Source organism: Scardinius erythrophthalmus (genome assembly GCF_964197995.2).
Source record: "Scardinius erythrophthalmus genome assembly, chromosome: 1".
NCBI classification, from domain to species: Eukaryota; Metazoa; Chordata; class Actinopteri; order Cypriniformes; family Leuciscidae; genus Scardinius; species Scardinius erythrophthalmus.
Genome location: NC_138221.1, coordinates 27115064 through 27127634, shown reverse-complemented (window position 1 = coordinate 27127634; position 12571 = coordinate 27115064). Strand labels below are relative to the sequence as shown.

The following is a 12571-nucleotide window of genomic DNA, read 5'->3' as shown; positions in this document are numbered from 1 at the left end:
CTTTAATAGTGGAAGAATCATAATATATTTTTTTTTATTATGATCTATTTTTTAATGTTTTGACACATCACTTTTTTTCTTCGATGTCACCATCATGATTGTGCAGGGATCAAGGAAATCAGCCACTCTATTCCATTCAAAGAACCTTCATTGTATAATTAATAACCTGTTTGCTGCTGGTACTGACACTACGACTACAACACTGCGCTGGAGTCTTCTGCTCATGGCCAAATACCCTGAAATACAAGGTACAGCTCAAATAACTTTTGTTCATAAAATCTTCCCTTGCGAAATGAAAATATATTTCCATACGATTAAGTATTATTCAATTTATTTTAAGATATTAACGCATTATATTATTTCATATATTTTTCTATATATTTAAATCATTTAATATACTGATCATAAATATATGGAAATATATTTTCTTTCCACAAGGGTTTGTTTTTCCAATTATACTATACTATAGACTACATTAAAGTCTCAAATTGTCTATACCCTTGTCAAGAAACTGTAAAGAGGCCTAAAAATCAGGGATTATTTAAACAATTTTGTGATGTTACATTCTTGGTTTTTTAAATGTTGTTCTGGCTTGACAAAAGCTAAAGTCCAAGAAGAGATTGACCAAGTGATTGGTGAACGTCAGCCAGTGGTGGAAGACAGAAAGAACTTACCATATACAGACGCTGTGATCCATGAAACGCAGAGATTTGCTAATGTAGTACCCATAAGTGTCGCCCGCCAGACCACCTGTGATGTTCATCTAAATGGATTCCTCATCAAGAAGGTCTGGCTCCAATAAGAGCATGATGTGTTCTTGATTATGTGTTTGCACCGTTTATCATTGATAATTTGTGTTGTTTTATGCAGGGTACCAGTGTGTTCCCACTACTGGTATCTGTATTGAGGGATAAAAATGAGTGGGAAACTCCTGACAGCTTCAACCCAAGACACTTCCTAAATAAGCAGGGCCAGTTTATCAAAAAAGACGCCTTCTTGCCCTTCTCTGCAGGTCTTGTGGACTTCAAACTCCCTTATTATATTATGCCATCACTGGTGATTTTTGTTAGAACTTTGCTTATCGTCTTTTCTCAGGCCGCAGGATTTGTCTTGGAGAGAGTTTGGCCAGGATGGAGCTCTTCCTGTTCTTCACCACCCTCCTTCAGCATTTCCGCTTCACTCCTCCTCCTGGAGTGTCTGAAGATGATCTGCATCTCACACCAGTCGTGGGCTTCACCCTGAACCCAGCCCCACACAAACTGTGCGCAGTGAAACGTTCTTAATAATATACAAGCCTTCAATCTGCTGTAGAAAGTCACAATTTGTTGAATGGACTTTCATTGGAAACATACATTTTTTTTTAACATTTAATCTCTTTTTGGATAAGTAGCTTTGCTCAAGTGCTTAAATGGGGAATTAACTGCTTTTTTTGTTTTATGTTTCCTGGGGTGCACTAATGCAAGTATGAATATTACATAAAAAATTGTCATAATTTAGAAATAAAAGGCATTTTTCCAACCTTCATTTTAGCCGCCTGATTAACGCTCTGTTTTAAGTGGTGTGTCTGCTGTGAGACTTCAGTGTAAATGCCCACTGCCAGATTCTTGAACAGTTTTATCCAAAAGCCACCCAGTCCCTAAACTAAGGGCTATTTGGCACTATTTATATACAAACACTACTGCAGACTGTGAAATAGTTGTTTGAAACATTTAATTTTCACTTTCTTGTCTTACTTGCTGCACCACATCACGTTTCCATCCGCAATTAATGTTGAAAAAAATGTTGAAACGTCATCCAAAAAAATCAATGGTAATAGCACTGAATCAATGTCACAATATGATGTTGGTTCAACATCATGCTTGCACTCTCATAAAATTAAACACAACATCTACAACTGACTTAAAGCTACACAGCCTGAAATCAACTGCAAATAAAATAAGACAATAAATCTCTCAAGATCTCAGCATGAGGTTTAGATGTTGATGTTTTATTGAAAATGTTTGGTCACCATTGTGGTGATCAGTGTTTTGTTTAGTTGGGCAGTTTGACTTAACTTTTTTCATGAGCTTGTGGCCTTTTAAACAGTGTTTATCAAAACCTAGACAGAAACTAAGCTGATCAGGTGATGTCTTTTCAGCATCATGAAGTAGATTAATTTGCTAAGCCTATCCCTGACCAAATGTGGTTATTTGTTATTAATCGATTTGATTCACCAACAACACTTATTTGACATAGATCAAACATTCTGAATTTAGATTTTTAAATATATTTTCAACATTTTTCTAGACAAGCACACAGACATCATGAATCAGCATATGCATCTCAACAATGGTGACATGATTCATGCTGCAATGCATGCTTGGAGCCATGAGTTTTATACTATGGTGGCTCCCAGCATGCACTGCGGCATGAAGCATGTCACCTTTGCAGAGGTGGGAAATCCAGGGCCCAGAGTAGAAGTCCTGCCATATGTTTATTCCACCCATAAACTCAGTCAGCTGATTTCACTAATTAGTTCTCTCTCCTGTCTGAATTAGCAAATCCAGGTGATTGGAACAAAATACTGAGGAGGACTTTTACTTTCTGAACCTGGTCTTTACACCTCTGCATAGCAATTAGGGCAGGGCGATTTAAATCGCGATATTGTTATGCGCATCTCGTCAGTAAAGCCGGTTCCTTGATTAGTAGTAAATCAACATCACCTGCTTTCAGATGGAGTGGCATTTAGGGCTGATGAGATAATTAAGTGATTAATTTAGTGATGATTGAGCATTATTGAAGTCACCTGATGTTAACAAGCAGAATCACTGAAGAAGAAAATCACAAATTGTAAGTTACCATTAAGGTGATGGGTGTTTACTTTAGTTGGGCTCTTGACCATTATATGTTTACTTCAATATTTACTGTTGTTTGTCTGCTGTTATTGATTTATAACAGTTAAATGAACAAAGTAAAATGTTATCTTAAAGTGTTGGTTATGTTTTGACATAATCATGCTGTGATCTGAAAAAGGAAACATATTGAGATAGTTTGATTTAACTTGTTAGCAGCAGTTTTGTGATTCTTCAGCCTACAATTATCAGTACTTTAATTCAAAATATTTAATAAACATTGTTCTGATCAAAAGATATTCAGATAAATTCGTTTAAATTTATAAAAAATATAAAAAATATATTATATAAAAAATTCTGGGCGTTTATGCAGATTCACAGTTATGCTGTAACCAACAACATAAATCGAAGTCAGAAAGAAGGATTTTAATGAGTTCAGTGATCAAGTTCAAATGATGAATGTCATAATATAACCAACATCAGATCACTTTTCTCTTTGTTCAACTGCAGTTATAATTCAGATACAACACCAAACAAAATCTAAAGTTAATAATATATGGGTCAAGAGTCCAACTAAAGCAACCATTGATCGTCATAACGGTGGCTTACAATTTGAGATTTTCTCCTTCAGTGATTCTGCTTGTTAACATCAGGTGTCTTCAATAATGTTCAATCATCACTAAATTAATCACTTAACCTGTTAACCGTTGCCAGAGCGCGGGCGCACTGAAGCGGTTTTTTTTATAAATAGTTCAAAGTTACTATCAGATTTAATGTTATACCTTGACAAACTATACATCATTACAAAGATATAAGACTCAAGTTTCAGAATTTGACCACTATTGTATTCTGAGAAACTTATAGCGACAGTTATTTCTTAATTTGTGTCAGGAGTTATGAAATGAAAAAATGAGTCGATACCTTTGATATGAATTATGCGCGTCAGCCGCTTTCATTCATAAAAAAACTCCCGTGCCGTCGTCATGACAGCGATACACAAAACAACGTCCTTCCGGGCTTTTAGCTAAAAAATGTGCAGATTTGGAGAAATATTGATATATTCTCATAGGTTTACATCAGATTTCTATAGACAGGAATAATATTTATTGAATTTATACCCAAATGCGTCGATGTAATCATCATGAGCGTTTGTATACTCTGTTAATGCGTTTTCAATTCATACCAATAGCATGAGGGCGCCCTCGCCGCCCTGTGCACAGTATTAGAACATGAAGAAGTGCCATAATCATGTGACAATCCAGGAAGCCTCGAACACACACACAGCTAACAAGAGATCGCGCTGTAACTATGGCTGTAACATGGAGATACAGTCGTTTTGAAGACAATAAACATGTTTGCTATGATATTTGAGTTACCTGTGTTTTTCAATCCATGCCAGGTATTTCCATAATAATAGATTATATTTATAATGTAATGCTAATCTATATAGACTATCATTGTGCAGAACAGTATACAATAGTATATTTTCTGTCTGATTTTTTTATCTGAAGCCAAATTAGATCACAGAAAATTATTTAAAATACTCGATTTGCTTTATAAAGTAAGTTTATAAGCACAAACATGGTTTTAATCTCATAAATTGTCGTGTATTGATGGTGTGCTAAGCTAACATGCTAGCTAGCCCTAGGTGCACCTGCCACCTAGAAGTTATATTTTTATTATTTTTTGAATGCTTACTGAAATGTTTCTTTATTCAAGAAATGCATTTAAAACAGTTTAGAATGTAAGGGTGAACTTTGAGAAAATAAATTAGTGACTGAAACCATATGAATAGCATGTGAATAGCCAGTCGTTAGTAACTAATGCAGACAAAAGAAATGCATATTTAGAGCCATAACCTGGCTGGAGAGGTGTGAATGTGTGCAGGGGGAGACTGAGACTGAATGGGGCTCGTTTGCACCACAAAACAATAAAGACAATATACTGCATAGATGGTAAGAAGATGACACTAAATATCAGTAGCATTTTAGCATCAAATCAAAATAAAGTCACATGACATGGTCTTGAAAAACATTTCACTAAATACAGAGTTTTGGACTTATTATCTTAAGATTTTAAACATAAAATGTTTAGACATGTGGCATTAGCTGTAGTGCATTTCTAGACTGCTCCAGGGCCAACTTCAATTTTATTTTCATGAGGATGTTTCATAAAAAATAATTTCTAATAACTTTACAAAACTTTGAAGCTATTTATAACAATTTTTGTCATTATGACAATAATTAATTCTACATTACAATAAACTGCCAGGTGTCAGCTTTCAAATGAGATCATACTTGTGCTTTTAGTACAAAGGGTTCATGAACTGTATCTGTTTCAGTTTGGGTATGTCATTTCTTGGGATTTTTCAAAAGTGGGGTTGCAGCTTAACAGGTTAATTATCTCATTAACTTAAACACTCTTGAGTGTGGACTCATACACTCCCAGGAGTGTTAATTTAACACTGGAGTTTTTGCTGTGTATAAAGAGCCGTAGTTAACTGACAAGCTGAGCCATATCGCATTAAAAATCGCTGGCGATACTTCCGCGATATTGATGTGATTTGGCTCAGCTTGTCAGTTAACTACGGCTCTTTGTAGTAAATGCCGCTCCATCTGAAAGCAGGTGATGGTGAGTTACTACTAATCAACACTCTCAGAAAATAAAGTACATAATTGTACCTTTAGGGGTACAATGGCTTGTCACTGGGGCTGTACCCTCAAGGGTACAATATTGTACCCTTGGCATAGGGTACATATTTGTACCCTTGTGATTTGTACCTTAAGAGACCAGTCTTGTACCTGTGGTGACAATTTTGTACCTTTATTTAACAGTACAAAAATGGACCCTTCAAAAATGGTACAAAATTGGCTTTGACAGGGTACAATCGTTGACTATAATGAGACATATATTACACACACGCAGAAGTAAAATAAAAATGTATTAAATACTTTTCATTTTCACATTTTCCAACATTTCATTTTAAACTTAATGTCTAGCTGTGACATATAAATTATTATCATCTGAGTAAGTGTCATTTGCCTGAAAGTCCATTTCATGTCCTTTCATCTCCATGCCGGTTACTTCTATGCCTGCTTCTGATATTTTCTGAAGGACCTCCTCAGTTGAAAGCCCTGTAAGAAACATGAGTAACCGTGCTATGACTTCTTCTCCACCGATGGCCAAAAGAAAGAAAGACCACAAACTGGATGTTCTTTTAAATTGAGATTCAAGCAGCCAATCAGGGCTGGCTCTACATATCACTCTCAGAAAATAAAGTACATAATTGTACCTTTAGGGGTACAATGGCTTGTCACTGGGGCTGTACCCTCAAGGGTACAATATTGTACCTTAACCTTTAAAAGAAACGGTACATATATGTAACTTTTACTACTTTTTGATCCTCAAAAAGTTACATACATATACCTTGAGGTCCAACAGCAAACACTCCAGTGTTAATTGAACTCTCCTGGGAGTTTATATGACTCCAGACTCAAGAGTGTTAAAGTTAATGATATAATTAAATGATTCATTAAGTGATGATTGAGCATTATTGAAGACACCTGATGTTAACAAGCAGAATCACTGAAGGAGAAAATATTTTTTTTAAGACACCGTTATGGTGATCGGTGTTTGCTTTAGTCGGGCTCTCGACCCTTAAAGCATTAACTTTAGATTTTGTTTGGCTGTTGTATCTGAGTTATAACAGCTAGATGAACAACGAGAAAAGTTGATCAGGTAGTGCTGGTTATGTTTTAACATAATCATAATTTGACCTGATTCACTGAACTCATTTAAAGTCTAATCTCTGACTTAAATGTTTATTGTTGATTACAACATCACTGTGATTCTACAGCAAAAGATTTTCAGCATTTTCAATATAAACTAAATATTTGTAAAAGTTGTTCTGATCAAAAGACTTTGAAAATTCCTTTATGTAGACACACTGACATCAATAATCAGCCTATGATTCTCAACAGTGGTGACAATAATAAAGCATGTTGCAGTGGCTGCCACCAATCAAAACTCATTCATGGCTCCCATCATGCATTGCGGTATGAATAAATTATGATCTGAATTGTCTATGTAATTTCCTTTCCCTAATATTCTTTTTGTCACCATTGTTGAGATTCATACACTGATTATTGATGTCTGTGTGTGCTTAAAAGAAAGATTTGCTTTATCAGAACAACTTTTAAGAAATCCTTTAGATTATTTCAAAACTTCTGGATCTTATGCTATAGTATCACAGTGATGCTGTGATCAACAATACACATTAAGTCAGAGATTAGACTTTAAATGAGTTCATTGAGTCAGGCAATTTCTGATTATGTCAAAACATAACCAACACCACCTGATCAACTTTTCTCTTTGTCCATCTGAGAGTTATAACTCAGATACAACAACCAAGCAAAATCTAATGTTAACAGTTTAAGGGTCAAGAGCCCAACTCAAGCAAACACTGATCACTATAACGGTGTCTTAAAAAATGATATTTTCTCCTTCAGTGATTCTGCTTGTTAACATCAGGTGTCTTCAATAATGGTCAATCATCACTCAATTAATCACTTAATTAGATCATTAACTTTAACAATCTTGATTGTTAATTTAACATTCATATTTTAACACTTTAACACTCTTGAGTCTGGAGCCAAATAAACTCCCAGGAGAGTTCATTTAACACTGGAGTTTTTGCTGTGTTTAATATTTATCAGTATTTAATATCAGTAAATTGACTTACAAAATTTGTATTTCCTTTATTTCAAGGCTACTCAAATATAGTGATAAGTTAAAATATACCTTAAATGATTAAGGTATCATTAAAACCTTAAAACATTTTTTTTTTTTTACTTAGCAGAGGCTGTCTTTTGATATTGTACCTTAACCTTTAAAGGAAACGGTATATATTTGTACCTTTTAATGCTTGGGGACATATATGTACCCTTTTGACCCTCAAAAAGGTACATATATGTACCTTGGGGGACAGAAATGGACTCCTGCTGTACCCCTATTTCTGACAGTGAAGGAACCGGCTTTACTGACGAGATGCGCATAACAATATCGCGATTTAAATCGCCCAGCCCTAATAGCAATGTCACATGTCAGCCAAGAGCAAAGAAATAAACCAGAACTGGACCTTATCGAAGCCAAAAATAGTAATTTCAGCCACAGCCTCAGATGAAATCAACTGAAGAGAAAAGAAGACATTAAATCTGTGAAGATCTCAGCAGAGGAGGATTAAACAACTCCACAAACAGCATTACCAGCTTCACTTATTACTAACCAGAGTGACTTTATTTCTGTCAGATGTCTACAGAAGTTCTTATTGAGAATTAACAGAGGTTTAACTCTGTTTCATTTGAAGTCACCATAACAGTGATTAGTGTTTCCATTAGTTGGGCTCTTAACTCTTATTATATATTATGTCCAGAGGTGGAGATTCCAGGGGTCAGAAAGTAAAAGTCCTGCCATATGTTTATTCCACCCGAACTCACACAGCAAAAACTCCAGTGTTAATTGAACTCTCCTGGGAGTTTATTTGGCTCCAGACTCAAGAGTGTTAAAGTTAACGAGATAATTAAGTGATTAATTGAGTGATGATTGACCATTATTGAAGACACCTGATGTTAAGAAGCAGAATCACCGAAGGAGAAAAATCACAATTTTAGACACCGTTATGGAGATTAGTGTTCGATTTAGTTGGGCAGTTGACCTTCAAATGATTATCTTTAGATTTTGTTTGGTTGTTGATCTGAGTTATTACAGCCAGATGAACAAAAAGAAAAGTTGATCAGGTGGTGTTGGTTATATTTGAACATAATCATAATTTGATCTGAATCACTGAACTCAATTAGAGCCTAATCTCTGACTTAAATGTATATTGATCATTACAACATCACAGTAATTCTACAGATTAAGTTCCAGATTTTTCAATATAATTCAAATTATTTCTTAAAAGTTATTCTGATAAAGAAAAAGAAAATCTTTCTTTAAGGCACACACAGACATCAAGATTCAGTGTATGAATCTCAACAATGGTGACAAAAAGAATATTCAATTAGGAAAACAAGACAATTCAGATCATAATTTATTCATACCACAATGCATGATGGGAGCCATGGATGAGTTTTGATTGGTGGCACCCAGAATGCACTGCAACATGCTTTATTATTGTCACCATTGTTGAGAATCACAGGCTGATTCTTGGTGTCAGTGTGTCCAAATAATATAATTTTTCAAAGTCCTTTGATCAGAACAACTTTCAAGAAATCTTTCTGATTACATTGAAAAGGATTAACATGGCATAATATTAGAATCACAGGCAGCTGTAATCAACAAAGTAAACTTAACTCTCTAAATGAGTTTCGTGATTCAGGTCAAATTATGATTATGTCAAAACATAACCAACATCACCTGATCAACGTTTCTCTTTGTTCATCTGAGAGTTATAACCCAGATACAACAGCCAAACAAAATCTAAAGTTATTAGTTTAAGGGTCAAGAGCCCAACTAAAGCAAACACTGATCACCATAATGGCAACTTAAAAAAGAGATTTTCTCCTTCAGTAATTCTGCTTGTTAACATCAGGTCTTTTCAATAATGCTCAATCATCACTCAAACAATCACTTAATTATCTCATTAACTTTAACACTTTTGAGTCTGGAGCCAAATAAACTCACAGGAGAGTTCATTTAACACTGGAGTGTTTGCTGTGCGAGTTCATGGGTGGAATAAATATATGGCAGGACTTTTACTTTCTGACCCCTGGACTCTCCACCTCTCATTATGTCTTTTTTGGCTGCTGTGACAGTGTGTTTGTCAAACACATTTGCAGCAGCAAAGAAAGCTAAAGTGAAATGAGATGAGGTGGTGATGGTTACCTGTTTATGGAGTTATAATCATCATGAAATAACCTGTTTCACTGAGGTATTTTAATCTAACAATTATGTTGTCACATTAATATTTTTTCACAGCACAAACCCTGTGTTACTGCAGCATGAGATCCAGCAATATTATAACAATAATTAAGAAGACTTTAACAAACATTAACACGAAAAAGTCAGTTTAATATGACACACACAGACATCAACAATCAGCGTATGAATCTCAACAATGGTGACAATCAAAAGTACCTTGCTGCAATGCATGCTGGGTACCAGCATAGTACAAAACTCCCAGCATGCATTGCAACATGAATAAATTATGCAGCTGAATTGTCCTATAATTTTGTTTGATTCTAAATATTTGCTTTTATTTTTTGCTGTTGTTTTTTTTGTGAATTTTAGTAGCTTTTCAGTGATGTTCTGAATTAATCTGTTTATCTAAATATTTCTGATTGTCAGTATTGTTGAGATTCATACGCTGATTGTTGATATCTGTGTGTGTCAGCATAGACCAACTTTTTATTTCATGTTTGTTAAAAGATTTAAAACGATTGTTATATTGCTGGATCTCATGCTGCAGGAACAGAGGGTTTGTGCTGTGAATATATTAGTGCAACAATATAATTGTTAGATTAAAATACCTCAGTGAATCAGTCTATTTCATGATGATTATAAAAACATCAACAGGTAATCATCATCACCTGATCTCATTTCACTTTAGCTTTCTGCAAATGTGTTTGACAAACACACTGTCATAACTGCCAGAAAAAACACAATATATATATATATATATATTAAGAGTTAAGAGCCCAACTAATGGAAACACTAATCACTGATATGGTGACTTCAAATGAAACACATTAGAGTTAAACTTCTGTTAATTCTCAATAAAACCTTTTGTAGACGTCTGACAGAAATAAAGTCAGTCTGGTTAGTAATAAGTGAAGCTGGTACAGCCCGTTCTCATCCTAGGGCGTCATATATTGACACTCGTGACATTTCGTCTACATCGAACGCACATGGCACCCTTTAGCGTCAATATGAGACGCAGATAGAAATGGGCCAGAAGGCGCCTCCTAGCGGTCTAACCCTAACCCTACACTAGACCTAAACCTACCCATAACCGAACAAAGCTCTGTGCATCTCATATTGACGCTAAAGGGTGCCATGTGCGTTCGATGTCGACGAAATGTCACGAGCGTCAGTATTATGACGCCCAAGGATGAGAATGCGTTGGCTGGTAATTAGGGCTGGGCGATTTAAATCGCGATATTGTTATGCGCATCTCGTCAGTAAAGCCGGTTCCTTGATTAGTAGTAAATCGCCATCACCTGCTTTCAGATGGAGCGGCATTTACTACAAAGAGCCGTAGTTAACTGACAAGCTGAGCCAAATCACATCAATATCGCGGACGTATCGCCAGCGATATTTAATGCGATATGGCTCAGCTTGTCAGTTTACTACGGCTCTTTGTACACAGCAAACACTCCTGTGTTAAATTAACACTCCTGGGAGTGTATGAGTCCACACTCAAGAGTGTTTAAGTTAATGAGATAATTAAGTGATTAATTTAGTGATGATTGAACATTATTGAATAGGGCTGGGCGATTTAAATCGTGAGATTGTTATGCGCATCTCGTCAGTAAAGCCGGTTCCTTGATTAGTAGTAAATCACCATCACCTGCTTTCAGATGGAGCGGCATTTAGGGCTGATGAGATAACTAAGTGATTAATTTAGTGATGATTGAGCATTATTGAAAACACCTGATGTTAACAAGCAGAATCACTGAAGAAGAAAATCACAAATTGTAAGTTACCATTAAGGTGATGGGTGTTTGCTTTAGTTGGGCTCTAGACCCTTATATGTTTACTTTAATATTTACTGTTGTTTGTCTGCTGTTATTGATTTATAACAGTTAAATGAACAAAGTAAAATGTTGTCTTATAGTGTTGGTTATGTTTTGACATAATCATGCTGTGATCTGAAAAAGGAAACTTATTGAGATAGTTTGATTTAACTTGTTAGCTGCAGTTTAGTGATTCTTCAGCCTATGATTATCAGTACTTTAATTCAAAATATTTAATAAACATTGTTCTGATCAAAAGATGTTCAGATAAATTCATCTAAAACACAGACATCAATAATCAGCCTGTGAATCTCAACAATGGTGACAATAATAAAGCATGTTGCAGTGGCTGCCACCAATCACAACTCATTAATGGCTCCCATCATGCATTGCGGTATGAATAAATTATGATCTGAATTGTCTATGTAATTTACTTTTCCTAATTGAATATTCTGCTCCTCACCGTTGTTGAGATGCATGGACTGAATCTTGACATCTGTGTGTGACTAAAAGAAAGATTTTTTTTTTTTAAACAACTTTTAAGAAATCCTTTATATTATATCAAAAATTCTGGGCATTTACACAGAATCACAGTTATGCTGTAACCAACAACATAAATCGAAGTTCAGTGATCAAGTTCAAATGGTGATTGTCATAATATAACCAACACCATCAGATCACTTTTTTCTTTGTTCAATTGGCGATTATAATTCAGATACCTCAGACAAACAAAATCTAAAGTTAATAATATATGGGTCAAGAGTCCAACTAAAGCAACCATTGATCGTCATAATGGTAACTTACAATTTGTGATTTTCTCCTTCAGTGATTCTGCTTGTTAATATCAGGTGTCTTCAATAATGTTCAATCATCACTAAATTAATCACTTAATTATCTCATTAACTTAAACACTCTTGAGAGTGGACTCATACACTCCCAGGAGTGTTAATTTAACACTGGAGTTTTTGCTGTGTACAAAGAGCCGTAGTTAACTGACAAGCTGGGCCA

The 12571-nt window shown here is 35.1% G+C and overlaps 1 protein-coding gene across 2 annotated transcripts in view; it reads left to right on the top strand.

The window, feature by feature from the left end:
• LOC308704466 (cytochrome P450 2K6-like) overlaps nt 1-1974 on the top strand; it is a 31583-nt gene extending 29609 nt beyond the window's left edge. Inside the window, exons 6-9 of one of the 2 annotated variants that reach the window (XM_081388799.1) lie at nt 107-248; nt 603-787; nt 871-1012; nt 1096-1974. In XM_081388799.1, the coding sequence (XP_081244925.1) occupies nt 107-248; nt 603-787; nt 871-1012; nt 1096-1283 (657 nt within the window). In that variant the 3' untranslated portion in view covers nt 1284-1974. The remainder of the gene's footprint in view (nt 1-106; nt 249-602; nt 788-870; nt 1013-1095) is intronic. The other variant, XM_081388800.1, reaches the window with a different exon arrangement.
• The last annotated feature ends 10597 nt before the right edge of the window (nt 1975-12571 follow it).